The sequence below is a fragment of the Centruroides vittatus genome, unplaced genomic scaffold (assembly GCF_030686945.1).
Source record: "Centruroides vittatus isolate TY-2023 unplaced genomic scaffold, ASM3068694v2 contig_391, whole genome shotgun sequence".
In the NCBI taxonomy this organism is placed as follows: domain Eukaryota; kingdom Metazoa; phylum Arthropoda; class Arachnida; order Scorpiones; family Buthidae; genus Centruroides; species Centruroides vittatus.
In genome coordinates, this window is record NW_027122207.1 from 817,826 (window position 1) to 833,722 (window position 15,897).

Sequence of the window (15,897 nt, forward strand, 5' to 3'; positions counted from 1 at the left end):
CTGAACCTCAACTTGCTTTACAGTAGAAAAGTAAAGAATTCAAAATTCACACTTGCAACGAACTTCACACTGTTCAATACTAGGGGCGCTCCTAGCTACTATTTAAATTAACAATATAAATATTATTGTTACAGAATGACTCTGCTGCTACTAGATTTACAGACATTGCCAAAATCGTCCACAAGGTCACCCCAGCGATGATTTTCAGCTTTTATTCAGTATAATTCAGTATATTATTATTTTTATTTGCAATAGGAATTTATTATTTATAAATGCCCACTAGGGGGCGTCCCGGGCAGCTAGTTTAACAATATTTCGCAGGATGTTAGAATACGTATAGTTAATATTATTCTTATCGCTATAAAAAAATTCGAAATTATCGGAAGAATTACTTTCAATAAGAAGAAACATAAGAACATATTTTCTTTAGATTTTAGAATTCATAATAACGATATAAAAAGCAATATGTTTTATTTATTTGTTTATTATATACAGTTGTCCAACAGAAAAGTAAACTATCTTATTTACAAATCTTTTCAAAATACAGTAGACAGTTCGACCGGGCCCTTCAAAACACCGGGCCCTAGACATTTGCCTCATTTGTCTATTCGATGATCCGGCCCTGAGTGCTTACGACGATCACTTGGCTTTCCTTCTCCCTGTTATTTAGTTGACCTCTAACTTTACTTTGGAAAAATTAGAGTGCTCAAAGCAGGCGTACCGCCTGAATAATAGTGCATGGAATAATGGAATAAGACCTCGTCTCTATTTTGTTGGTTTTCGGAAAACGAGGAAATGATTAAAAGGGACAGACGGGGGCATTCGTATTGCGACGCTAGAGGTGAAATTCTTGGACCGTCGCAAGACGAACTATTGCGAAAGCATTTGCCAAGAATGTTTTCATTAATAAAGAACGAAAGTTAGAGGTCAACTAAATAACAGGGAGAAGAAAAGCCAAGTGATCGTCGTAAGCACTATATTGTGTTCATAGTCAACAAGAATCAAGCACGACACGGTTTCAAGTCATTAATAAACCATTGTCATATACATTCTGAAAGAGGAATATCATGGTCTTGCAAAATGTCAATAACCATTTGTCTATTTTTCCACTTCATATTGAGATCCATTTTTAATTACATATCACAGCAGAAAAGTAATTCGCTCTAATGTGATAAATCTTAGATGGCATAATTGAAAAATACTTAAGAGAGAGAGAGCCCTTTCTGTAGAATGTGCTGTCTTGCTAGTTTTGAACATTCTAAAATAAACTCATTTTGGGATTCTGTAGATAAATAATGAACTTGAAGTCTTTGACATTTTTTACTGTGATTCATCCACTTGACTAACATGTTCCTTTAAAATTTCGTAATAGTGGGACAAGAACTCTATTTGCTCCAGAATGTTTCTATATTTCTTGCCCCCAATATGCTGAAAAAACCATGAAATGCAAGTCCTTGTTCTTCTAAAAGTAACATCTCAAGAAATACTCGCTTCAAAATATTGTACCGGTACCATTTGATAAACTGAGCTTTAATCATGGCCTCTAAAAGACTTTCAACTTCTTTCTTGATATGAAAGTTTTTCTAAATTCCGACAAGCTAAGCAGCAGTTTTTATGCCGTTTGCTTTGTTTATGTTCAGCTACGCGATTACACAATTTTCTCCTTTCGCCAGAGACTGGAAATCCTTCAGGTGAAGCAAGTGCGAATTTTGACATTGTAAAAATTTGCCGTTGTCCAAAATAAACGGCATGGAAAGCAATATAAACTATGTTTATGTTCACTCCATATAAGCCAATCTCGCACAAGTTTTTAAAATAAAATCTCATAACAGATGGTGTCACACACAAGTTTATTTAATACAGTTAATAATATAAAAGTTATTTTTAATAAATCTCACAATAGCTGGGAAAGTTACGCAACTTGTTACTGGATTTTTTTTTGAAATTTCTCATTACAAACCGCAAAATTCTTTTTTTTTACTGATAGAGATGAGTCAGTAGTATTTCAGTTACACAAACATTTAATAAATTGAGCAGGAGTACACTTGGGTAAAAAAAGAGAAAAAAGTCATATTTTGATATATTTCTAATATTTGTTTTCTTTATTTCATGTAATAAAATGTCACTGAATCATAGAATGAAATGAATTGTAAATTAAGTAAAAAAATCTAGCAATGATTTGCATAACTTCCTGGCTATTGAGAATTTTATTTTTAAAAATAAGTTTTATGTTACTAATCGAAATAAATAAAATTGCGTGGTGCCATCTGTTATGAGATTTCATTATGAAAAACTTTTTATATTATTATTATTATAAATGGCAAAAATAAAATTTTAATTTTTGCCATTTATAATACTTTTGAGAGCAGAGATGAGTTTTATATTTTAAAAACAATGTAAATGCTAATAACGAGAAAAATCGTTAAGCTCGACCCCGCTCGAAATATAAAACGCGAACACCCTCTAGCTCTCCACCCCCTCGATCTTTAAACACAAAAATTTAATAGCATCTATACCTCTTTTGCACAAGCTACCTTGCGAAATTTCGTTTCTTAATCATTATTCCATCCCAAGATATTAAATGAAGTAGACGCCAACACATAAGCACATTTATATATATAAGCTATACATATGTATCTTTGAAATTTTTTCCGTTTTTTGACCTCTTTGTGTTCAGGGATTTCAAAATGTGGAGATTTTCAAAAATCCCGAAGGGTCAAATTTGACACGATTTCTATGGTTTCCCTTGTTACGTATACGTAACAACTAGAAAAGTAAAAGGTTTCATTCATTAATGATCTTGGATTTTTGTTTTAGTTTTTTGTACAGTACGTTCAGATTATTTGGCATAGTAATTAGATCTACCATTTTCATCGGTGAATGACTATCTGAATTGTAAGAAAAAGTCCTTTTTTTCTTTAAACTTTTTCCGTGGTGTGGCCACCAAGAGGGCTTTTTTAGCAAGCTTAATTTGAGTTCGGAAGGCCTACAATGGATGGTGAGAGCTGGAATAGGTCTAGCACAAACTGTTCTACAAAAAATAGTTTGATGTTTATTCTACAAAGAAAAGCTATGACCGTTCAGGTTTTAGAAAGATTACCCTTGGTATTATTCAGGTATCTATTAATTAAAAAAATTAAAAAACTATTGGATGTTGTTTTTGACATCAGAAAATAGCTTTAAATAACTTTACCGAAGTAAAATCGACGCACTAGAAGTTTAGAAGGATGAATGAAGTTCCAGAAAAAAATCCCATAAAAAAACAATTAAGCGTTAATTACGGTCATTAAAGGTTAATTAAAATCGCAATAAAATTTTTTCGCGCGGGTAAAAATTTTTCAAAAATTTGGAGACTTAGAAAACATTCCAAGATCAAAAAATTTTTTTCCGGGTCCCAAAGTACCGTTTTTTTGTAAAGCTATAAAATTTTGCCCGAGTTATCTCGGGTTTGGACGTCTATGCACGTCAATGGTCGTTAAGGGGTTAAAATTAAATTAATAATATTAAAATTAATTTACAAAATTTTATATTAAAAATTTGTCTTATATACATCCTTAAAGCGATATATACTTCTACTGTTCTGATACTGATCGTTAAAAGCAATATTTCCACTATTAAGAAGAATAACCGAATCAATTAAATTTTCAACATGCAACTGTGTTTTAAGTAGCAAATACAGAAAAATCAGAAACAACTTATCTCCTTAAATTAATTAGCAAATAATAAGCTTAAGTAGTTTTAAAATATTTCGTTTCAATGTCTTGAAATATTTTATGAAAATTTTTTAATATTAAACAAAAGAGAAACGTTTACTGGAATATAAATCAAACGTACTACACCATTTAATACATCCAGTAGGAAGTCTTTAATAGTTTTTTAATATTATCGCTGTTTTTAAATAAAGTAAATTATGTTATCTATTTTCCGAATTGGCATATGAAATGTTTTCCATAATTAAAAAAGCCATTTTAATTGTAGATTAATTAAAGGAAACAGTTCTAACTTATGACATAAACTGTTTCATATGAGATGTATCATATCATTAGCACGTTCTTCAAATACAGTCAAACCTGTTTTTATGCGGGGGATAGGGACCGCATTAAAAAAAATCGCAAAATCAGAAACTTCACGAGGGCTATAAAAAATAGTTTTCGCAACACAATTGAAAAATATTTTTTATGCGGTCAATAGGGACCGCATAAAAAAAGTCTCACATAGAAAATAACTCAAAACCGTACGAAATAGAATTTATTGACAACAGATGTCAGCACTTGACTGCATCGTCTGGTCTATCGTCTGTTTTACATATTTTTGTCCAGGTGGTGTTTTGTTGACTTAAAAAGTAAATTATTTCATTTTTCGCATATTCATGCAATAATATTACTATAATAAGTGCATTTATGCTATAATAAGTTTATTTAGCTATAATAAGTCAACGTGAGACATGACAAATCGCACGAGACTAGTCGCCAACTATACCGCACAAATTAAAAATTCGCACTAAAAAACCGCACAATTAAAATTCGCATTAAAAAATCGCACATAAAAAGAGCGCATAAAAACAGGTTTGACTGTACTGTATTCGATTTTATAAACTAGAATAAAATAGCACTCTGAAATCTGAATATCTGCTTTTATTTATTTATTGTAATAAATGAACAAAATATTTAACTATATAACAAATATTTTTAATATAAATTTTAAATAAATTTTTATGTCTGATATGTGTGTCTGTATATAATATTTTCATGAAATGTTATGCTTATTCCACACAGAATTTTGCATAATCAAAAAGCATAACACAAACATTATATAAAATAGAGTATTAAAACTTTTAACAAATATAAATGATTTTGCAACAACAATTAGATATTTATGCAATGTGCGTAATAAAGAATTTTGTGTAGAATACAATTGAGCTGTAGTGCCTGATTCGAAATTAATCAACTGGCCTTGGTTCTGAAAATTTTTCAGTAAATTCTTCAGCGTGTTCTAGAAATATATTTTTGTTTTGAGTATATTCTTCGGCCAGATCGGCTCTTAACGGATGTTCCGGTTCAGGCTCGTTGATAAGTTGCAACAACGAATAAATCACTAGAAAATTGAAAAAAAAATAATAATACGAGAATTTGATTTTTCATGTATCTTCTAGTTTTGATTTAAATCTTTAATAAGAAATAATGCATTCCAAAAACTATGTTTAAATAAAGCTACCTTGATCAGTTCTAGTTGCAGGTTTCCAATGCTCGGGGCTAATAATAGGTAGGCAAACTTGTCCATTTTCGTCAATATTTGGATGATAAATTTGTGTTAGAAAAGTAATTTTCGGAGGTTTGAAAGGGTATTCTGCAGGAAAAGATATTTCAATGCGAAATGCTCCTTTATTAAAAGGAGGTTCGTCCTGAAAACAAAAATAATTATACAATAGTAATAATTCTGAAATAATTATACTTTAAAATATAAATTAAATGTTCGCCTTTTTAAGAATCAAACTTTAGTTTGTCTTTATGGAATCAAAACAAGATTCCATTTCGTTATCCAGGCAATTACAATTAAGAAATTTCGAATATCATATAATTCCCAAATCAAAAAGAAAAAAAAAAATAAAAAATAACAACTTACAGGTACAACTAATCCTTGCCAAACAAGAATATTATCATCTTCGGGCTCTATATTAGTAAATGTTTTCATTCCAGACTTTTGTAAATCGGCTAATTCCTATTAAAATTTAAATTGATTTCTATATTTATAGTTAACAATATTTCTATAGAAACGCCGAAAATCGAATTTTATAAATATAAACTATTTCGTAGCTAAAAAAAACTATTAATATTAACTATAAAAGTATGAGAGGATGAAATAAATATAGTTTTCGAACGAAAAATGTGATCGATGTTATACTATCAGAAGTTATTAAATTAGAGCTTGTTCTTTTTTATTAATTTATTAAATCACATACGATATATATGGATATATATATAACATAATGTTTTTACTTACGCTTAATTTTTCGAAATTTTCAATCAATTATACAATTTATAATATCGAAATTTTGCGATAACTAAAAATAGACATAGAGTATAATAAAAACAAATAAATCATAAAAATGATCAATCAATTATTTACTTTTGTATAAAGCCAAAGATAGAGAACTATCCATGTAAAATTGCTGAAACATTGAAAGTTAATTTTATGATTTGTATGTAATAAGGAAGAGAACAAGAACTTTTTTCCACATTTAGGAATATAACGGGTGAAAAAGGACGAAGAGAAAATATACTTTTACTTTATTTAGTGTTTCTTCTATTTTATGAACTTTATATTTATTGTCTTAGAGTTTTATCAATAAACCTTTATGCATAATTTTTATGAATTGTTACAATTAAATGAATTAGAGAGCGAGGTTGCGGCCGAAGTTTTCATCTGTAAAACGTGAACGTCGAACGTCGAGCACCGCAACCTCGCTAATTATACAATTTTTAAAATGATTGCTTTCCTCTTAGTTTTAATATATTAATAAATATTCCAATGGATTTCGAGCATTTTTGAATTGAAGAATTTGGGTCATATATTTTTTTATTTAAATAAAGAATGCTGTTTACACTATTGATTAATGAAGATCGTTAGAATTGAATGCGGTGTGGAATCTGCAAATGGTGCAAATATTGTAATTAAATTTAATTAATTACGACAAAATAAATAAGAATTCTTAATTATATTAAATTGGAAATCGAACCCAAATTAAATAAAATTACGCAGATTAATTAATTATCTAAAATTAAAACACAGATAAAACAAACAGAAATTAATTGTAATAAAAAATTGAGATCTTAAATAACAATTTTTCACTTAAAAAAAATTTTTAAATGATAATTCATTTAAAAATTAGAGCTTACTTTTTGTAATCGCTTGGCACCTGCCATTTTCACTTAACTTGTAATGACCTCTATCGGAGGGAATGTACAATAAAATTTTATTTTTTTATTTTTTTATTTCTCCCCAAATTAATTAAATTTATAAATTTCTGTTCAATATTTTTAAAATAAAAATTGATAAAAGTAAATAAATTTATTTAATTTTTAAAATGTGTTCTAAATAAATAATGGAATATTATAACTTCGGTGATAATGAAATTATTATGATCGATTACGGAACAGCACTGTGTTTGAAGGATGTTGTCTATACGTGATCGGTTTTAAGGCAGTTTCTTTAAAATTCATCAGACATTTCTGAAATGACATGGTTCAAAAATGAATGAAAAAATCGTCTCTAAATAGAAATAATTTGCCGATATCTAATTAATGCTGGATTTTAATTAATATTTTAATTTAAAATTTAGTATATAAAGATTCAGTTTATTATTATGTTTATTAAAAAATATAATAAAAATAAGCACAATTAAATTCATTTATAATTGTAAATGGCTAATATGAAATTACTTAATGAGAATATTTATTTTGATATTAATTATTATCTGGTATTTTAAAATTGCAACGGCTCGGTGGCCGAGCGGTCAAGGTGACAGCCTACCGCTCGGGGGATCCGGGTTCGAATCCAAACTGGTCGAAATATCCTCATTAACTTTTCGGGGGTGGTCTTTCTGAATTATGTCGGCTCCTGGCCGCCTCATTATGGGCCTGGCCAAACTCATAATGGGCTTGCTATAAAGGAGTCCTCTTAGTGCCTACAGGGCGGAAAGAGTTAAAACAAAGTATTTTTAAAAAATAAGTCATTTAGTATTAAAATAGGTAAAATTTTGAAACTCATATTTGAAACTTAACCTATTTTGTGGCAGGCTCTTATCACCTACTGCCCCACAATGGGGCAGTAGGTGATAAGAGCCTGCCACATCTGTAATACACTGCCTACCAAAAAATTCCTGGAGTTTTTCAACCTGTTCGAACCCCTCGGCAGATCACCCATATATCTCGTTGCCGTTCACCAACTAACAACCAAGCCACCACCAGTTTATGTAACCCCCAACTGTGCAACCAGGAGATGAGGCTTCATGTTATTTATGCGTTATCAGTGTGGTTCAGCATGAAATGGAACACGTCACTCCGTACGACCTTCTTCCACATGTCCCTCGTCTATGCAAGGCATTGCTTGAGTGACATGTAGTCAACGATGTCGTAGAGGTTGACGGCTACTGAACCCGAATCGACTCAAGGTACGTAGCATGCACATTATCGAACACGTCTGTCAACAGTGGACAACACTGTTGTACTGGCAGGTAAGTTATTCCACCACGAAACGTCTTTCTTGAGACACCAGTGTTGATACGTGATGCTTATCTCTGGGATAAGCATCATACACGTGGCCGGCCGCTGTGATCTTCTGGTGAATGTTTGTGCATGATTCATCCACTCGTGGTACACTCTGGACACCGTATTACAAGAACAACCAACGAATGCAGCTGTTTCGGAAATAGTGGCAACCATCCGTTGAGCCCTAATGATCTGTCGTTACTCAAATCGCCCATTTGCCCATGACTGCCTTTTACTATGCAAGTGCAATTCGTTGCAATTACAAAACATCTATCTACACTTAATGATGCTGGCATGATGTTCCTAATGCAGTGATTGTTCAGTGTATTTATAAAATAATAAAACTTTTACTTGCTTATTTACTCAAGACAATTCAGGAAACGTTTTCAAATTCAGTTTACAATTTGCAAATGTTAAAAAATGTTAAAAAAATCGAGAACTTGCGTTGTTCTTCGGCGTAAATTCTTACGACGGTGAAATTCTCGAAATGCAGCCACAGCATTACAGTTGTTTCCATAGAGTAGCTTTACTAGAAAAGCCTAAATGCGGACAACGTGGCTGATAACAACAGCTGTGGTCATTTTTATATCTATAACTTCTCTGCAACGCAAAGAAAACTTTAGTTGCAGCATCCTGGCGAGTTTTATACTGATTTTCATACAAATATTTTAATGGCGTAGTAAATTTCGAATTGTGCAGTCCCGATTCCCGAATTTGGGATTCGTCAGAAAAATCACCTTACGACCCGTTTTATGTCAGTCAAGTCCATTTATTCTACAATTATTTACAGTATAATAATTCTGAATTCGATTCAACACAGTCTTTCTCCTTTTTCTTTTTTTTTCCCTATTTTGATCAGTTAAGTTCCCTTTTATCCGACTTCTATATTCCTCGGCTTCCGTAGCTTACCTTTGGATCCGCCTCGGTTGGCACACCTGACTCAATTGTCTTAGTGACTCACGCTGACTCCCTCCGGAAAAACGGATTCCTTCAAGTGAAAACCTAAATCTCTTTGTCGCCATTCGTTAGGCCTCCTTGACAGGCGTTATTGTTTTGATGCGTCCCTATTCGCATTACTTGAAACATTTCCTGTTAGTCCTCCTATTTACGGATTGTGTGTCTGATGGAGATTTTTTCTATTGTTTTGCTTTTAGGATTTTACAAATTAAAGACAGTTTATTTTATAATTTAACAATTTTAAGAAACTGTGCAAAAATATTTTATAATAAAGCATCTAGCATAGGTACCTATTTTGCATTGAATTTTATTATCTTTTTATATACCGGTATACAGTATTTACATAAGCATATATATACAGTATATTTTTTGCACTATAATTAATTTCTGTATAATATGTTTTTATCTGTTTCCCGTGTTGTCTACTTATTTATTTTTTGTTGTTTGCTTATTTGCATTCTAATGCGATTTCTTTTGCATTGTTTTTCACAGGAGTTATTATAATAAGTCATCGTCGACTTTACTTAATGTACTCGAAATAAAAATAAACAAATGATCGCCTATTTATTTATAAATAATATTTGTATTTTGCATATGATATCTATCAATCTTTTAAACTGATACATACTCATTTAGAAAATGTAATTGAGTTATTGGTAATTGTATCGAAATTTTGTTGAATCAGAAATGCATAGGGTACAACTTAAATAATTGAAATCAAGTTAACTTAGAATTTATTTTGTACATTTAGGCACTTGGTCAATATCACCAGACACTTCTATTATCATATTAATAAGGAATATATTTTAAATATTGAAATATGGTTTTCAATAATTTGTTTAATTGAAGATAAACATGCTTTAGATTTGTTTCTTTATTAAAATAACCAATTATATTTCTGATAACATTTTTTTCCTCTGATAAACAGACAACAATGATTTATTAATGTTTCTACTATTTTATTTTCAATTAGCACATCTTACCTGCGAACAACTTATAGATATAAATCTAGATATCAATAGTTATTTGTTAATTTTAAATCAACTTTATAATGACTAATTAAAGCAGTACCTGTACTTAAAACTATAAGCTGTTTGTCCTGAACACCTCTGCTTTTTAAAATTAGTTTTCGTCCATGTATCATCACAATCTTTCGCGCGAACAATCTATAGCCCTATCTCTTATAAACGATTCTAAATAAAACGAGCAATTATTTATTGTGACATCATCACAATGCTGGGCTGCAATTTTTAATCATATTTTTATTTTACGTATTTTCTTAGCACTATGTTACCGTTGAGAACACATCACACAGGAAACACTTTCAGTGGAAGAAGGTTGGTTTATTGGTGTGAACGGATATGCATTTCGGGCTTAACGCCCCTCTCAGTCCTATTATTACATATTTATCAGCAAATTGATTACAGGTTTACAAATTTACAGATCATTGAAAAAATTAGGATACGCGTACAATGATTTATATAATAAAACTTAATTACCTGAGATAGTGACAGTTAAACCAACATGACTCGTGAGAAGATATACACGTAGTTGAAAAAAGGAGAGGAAGATGGAGAAAAAAATTCTTTTGGCTCCACAGTTATACACATTAGAACAGTATAACATGTGCTAAAATAAAAAGAAGTAAACTTAAATCTAAAATTAAGTATATATTAAGAGGCGGAATTTTTATAAAATTAATAACGGAATACCTGTAGGGTGTGAAATAATTCTGATGAGATGTACAGAGAACATAGACAAGAGAGGAGAGGTTAAAAAGATGTGGGTATTCCCTGTATCATACACTGAAAGTTTGGTGTGTTGACTTGCACAGTGGGGTATGATAGAGGGAGGGCGGTAGAACATCTTAATGGGCTTTGCTACTTAGTTAAGAATGGCTGCCAGATGTCATTGATGACTGAACCTAAATACAGGTGTATACCAGGTATCTATGAACCTTATATGTAAACTCTCTCTCTCTCTCTCTCTCTCCAGGCTAGAACTCGCGAAGAACCTTTAAAATTTAAATATAAAATATTAACCTTATTTGTATAACTAGTTTAATAAACGGAGAATTGTTATTGTTAGAACTGTGGTTGGTGCACTTCCTCAATCCTTGCTATCTCTTGTGTTGGATCCAAGCGCCTATAAACGCGGCCGCTTGCGCTAAAAAACGAAATTTGTGGCCATTTAAGTTTCTGTGTCTACCTAAAAGACACAGTCGTGTCAGTCCTGACGAACTAGTCATCGCAAACGCGGTGTCGACCCTTCGGTCCCGTGGTGCTGAAGCATAGAGGGCGCTTCGCGCATTGTCACATCATACTTTTCCTTTAACAATAGAATCGTGCGGTCTTCTATTAACTGCTTTCAGGGGAAAGTTTTGAATTGAAATAACATGATTTTCGGTTTGCATCGGAAGTTTATATACAGTTAATCATGGCCTCCAGCCCCTAAGCTTTCCATATCTGGTCTCGTCTTTCATCTACCTAACGCCGTTCTCGAGATTAAGGAAAGACAGATGGACGGATGACGGATGGAAGACAGTGGGAATTTATGTCTACAATGTTTTTAAATTGCTGCCTTATTGCAGAAGATAATAAAAGTTATTTTGTCTCCCTCTATAATCTGGGAATTATGAAGAAATGGAAGGAATTCATAAAATTATACAATGTTCTCTTAATTTTTATATACTCGTATCTTACTAAACAAATTAAATCTTTTAAGATCAATTGAAATTTGATTCGCTTTTCTAACGATTATCATTTTTATAACTTTTGTAAATAATTTCTAAAATTTAATCCTTAAATCTAACGTAACTACATTATATTTAATATAAAAATATTCTTAATATAATTAATCTTTCTATCATATTGAAAAGTTTTGTAGTGGCATTAAAGTGCAGATTTTTATAATTTTGTATTTGCAATCTTTCGAACAAAAACTTTTCAAAATGGTATTTAAACATTTTTTTTTTTTAAATATCAGTTATAGAAATACTTTTGAGAGGTCAGTATTGTAAAATTTTACTCGAATTTTTAGTTTAAAAAATTCCTATTAACAAAGCGCATTAATTTGTTCAATTCTGAAAGCATAAAATCTAATCTTTTTTGATATGTATAATAAAAAATAAATATTGTAATAATTCCATTTTAAAATATTTCTTAAAATCCGAGGATACTGAAAATATAAAGAAAATATAAAATGGAAAAGTCGTATGACATGCTTATTTATTTTAAAAATATACATAAATGTAGTACTTAAAATTTTAATGAAATAGCTTCATTGTAAACTTCAATACTGTTCCATTTGCACAATAATGAAAATGTATATAAAAGATTTTCATGAAATGCTATGCTTATTCCATAGGAATTTACATTGAATTGTGCATTGCTTAAAATTTATAAACGTAATAAATATTATGAACATAAAAAATTAAAGAATATAGCCTAAGTAAGCTCTGCTTAGGAACAATAATGAACATTTGACAAAATAGAAGTGGAAGAAATTGTGCACAGAGCATAGTTAACGCTTATAATGTTGAACCAAGATTAATCAGTTGGCCTCGGCTCCGAAGATTTTTCCGTGAATTCTTCAGCATGTTTCAGAAATTTGTTTTTATTTTGAATATATTCTTCGGCTATATCAGCCCTTAATGGATGTTCTGGTTCAGGCTCATCAATAAGTTGCAACAACGAATAAATCACTAGATGACAAATATAATTAATACTGAAAAATATTTACTTTTATATGAATCTTCTAATTTTGATATAAATTATAATAAAAAATAATAAGGAAATTAAAATAATATATAAAAAAAACTAAAACTCAAATATCACCTTGATCAGTTCTTGTTGCAGGTTTCCAATGCTCGGGGCTAATAATAGGTAGACAAACTTGCCCATTTTCATCAATATTCGGATGATAAATTTGTGTTAGGAAAGTAATTTTTGGAGGTTTAAAGGGATATTCTGCAGGAAAAGATATTTCAATGCGAAACGCTCCTTTATTATAAGGAGGTTGATCCTAAAAGTAAATAACTGTATACTTATATCGATGTAATAGTTATATTTAAAATAAACATTAAAATGCCAAATATTCATCATATTAAATTGAATAATTTATAGCGTTTGATTTTTTTATATATATATTTTTTGGAAATAAAAGCTTACAGGTACGATTAATCCTTCCCAAAGAAGAATATTATCATCGCTAGGTTCGATATTGGTAAAAGTTTTCATTCCAGACTTTTGTAAATCAGTTAATTCCTGAAAAAAATTAAAATTAATTAATTAAGTTAATTAATTTAACTTAATTAATAATGTTTTTGTAATACTATTACCGATTGAGGATTTTAAGAAATTTGTTGATTATTGAATATTTGCAAGGAATGTAAACAACAGAACTGAAAAATTTTAAGCATAATATTTGAATAAATAGGATAAATTAATACAACTGTTTTTATTAACTTTATATAACTGATATGTTAAAAAATCCCTAGTTAGGATAGAAAAAAATTACTTAATATTTTTTAAAATATTCACCCTAAACTTCAATACATTTACTCGATGATTTTTCCACTTTAGAAAACAATTAAAAATATCAGCTTCTTCAGGGACGGTAAAGTTTTCTTCGATTCGTCTTGTACGAATTCTATTAATTCAAACCGTTTCCTTTTTTTCTTTATTCAAAGTTGATCAAACTTTAAAAATCAATAGAAGAAGCCAGATCGAAGGAATAGAATAATACAGAAAAATAGCGATTCCAATTTAAAAAACAAAAAAAAAAAAAAAAGTAAACGGTTTAATCATATAAGACAAATCGAGAACAGCTCTGCCATTCCCGAAAGAAGCTGACTTTTCTAATGTTTCTTGTATTAGACAAAGCGTAAGAGAAAGTTGTATTGATGTTTAGAATAATTACTTTGAAAAATATTAAATAAATTTCTTTATACCCTAAACGTTTTGATCTTTTTTTTTTACTCGTCCATCCCCGAAACTTTTTGAACACATGGTTTGTTGTAGATCATAAATAATTGATTACTTATATCAAATTTTTCAAATTTTCGTTTTTTAATTTACTAATTCATTATAGAAAAAAAAATAATATGTAGACCAAGGGCCATTAATTGAATCTTATATATGACGTTCCGTCAGACCTTTACTGAATTTTACTAAAATGTAAAATTATTATTTTTAGTTAAAAATTGTTTTACATCCTTTCAATGCAATCAGTTCTCAAATTTTATATTTTTTATGAAAAAGTACGAAAATTGATTTTAAAAAAATTTAAAAATTGTTTTTTATTTCTAAACATTTTTAGATAATCCTGCAGTTTACATCGGTCCACATTAACCGCAAAAAAAAAACGAACATTGCCAGTTATACATAACTATTTACACGAGTAAAACTACATATAAATTTAAATAATGCTTTAAAAAATTTTAAAGTTCTATATTTGTATTGAATAAGCGTTTAAATGTTTATCATTTGGTTTGAAGAGAGATTGAACGTTGCGTTTGTTTTCAATTTCTTTTTTGCAAATTTTCGATAATTAATTATATAGATCCGCATTATTTACGCCAGAGACATTATTTATATCGCGTCTACATGAATTTATCCGGCGAAAACAATTCAAACACTGTAATAATAGTTTTGGCGAATTTTTGATATGTATTGCCCAGCAATATCTATTTTCTAAATCATCATCATCATTATTATATAGAACTATATATGTATGTAGTTTTATTCGTATAAATAATTATGTATAACTGGTAATGTTTACAATGTTGACCGACATAAACTGCGGGATTTTCCATTTTTAATTTAAAAAATTCGAAATTTTTTAAAATTAAAAATAGGTAATTACAAAAAAACAGACGGTTTTTTATTACCATATTTTCATAGATACATTTTCTAATTTATTTTTCGTATAGATTTATTACAGTACATTTTTAACGCACATTTTATATATTATTATTTTTTATTCGTCATTTACCGTATTGATTAATCGAAACCGATGAAGTAACGCAGTTGATTCTGTATATATAAAAAACGTTTTTAATATTTAAATTAATATTCAGATATTTAAAATAATTCCTTTTGTATAAATATGTTTAATTAATTTTAAAAATTCAAACCCAAATTTGATCAACTTAAATTATTCATAAAATGAAAAAATATATATATCAATTTCGCATAAAAATTCATTTAGAAAAAAATGAATAATATTTGAAATTTTTAAATTAATTTTATTATTTTTTTCCCGTCGTATAAGTAAATATAATTCAAACGATTGAATTTACCTTACGCAATCGTTTGGCGCCAGCCATCTTCGTTTAACATTTGACGTCCTCTAACGGAGAGAATGTTTTATAAAATTCGGTTGATTTATTTTTTTTATCTAGAAAAAAAATTAACAAAAATTAATTGTTAATTTTAGCTGTAATTTTGCGTTGATAAATCATCGAAAGCAATGACGTTTTAAAATGTTAGATATACAAAATTTTACTTATAAATAAGAAAAGTTGGAGGGTTTAATTGAGTATTTTGGTCGAAATTAAAGTATTGATTTTAAATTTCATTTGGGTTTTTTTTTTCATTTCTGACCGGTACTTTCTTAATTCTAATAAGTGTTCTCCAATAGCCGAGTGCATAAAACTACCGAACTCTGGTAG

The 15,897-nt window shown here is 29.5% G+C and overlaps 1 protein-coding gene across 1 annotated transcript; it reads right to left on the bottom strand.

The window, feature by feature from the left end:
* Positions 1 to 4,939: 4,939 nt before the first annotated feature.
* LOC136975921 (uncharacterized) lies at positions 4,940 to 15,568 on the bottom strand. Its single transcript, XM_067271087.1, has 8 exons — positions 15,526 to 15,568; positions 13,394 to 13,489; positions 13,061 to 13,247; positions 12,775 to 12,927; positions 6,897 to 6,928; positions 5,623 to 5,718; positions 5,215 to 5,401; positions 4,940 to 5,094 (listed from the first exon to the last, which is right to left on the bottom strand). The coding sequence occupies exons 1-8, from the start codon at positions 15,550 to 15,552 to the stop codon at positions 4,940 to 4,942; spliced, it is 933 nt and encodes a 310-aa protein (XP_067127188.1). The 5' UTR covers positions 15,553 to 15,568.
* Positions 15,569 to 15,897: the final 329 nt, after the last annotated feature.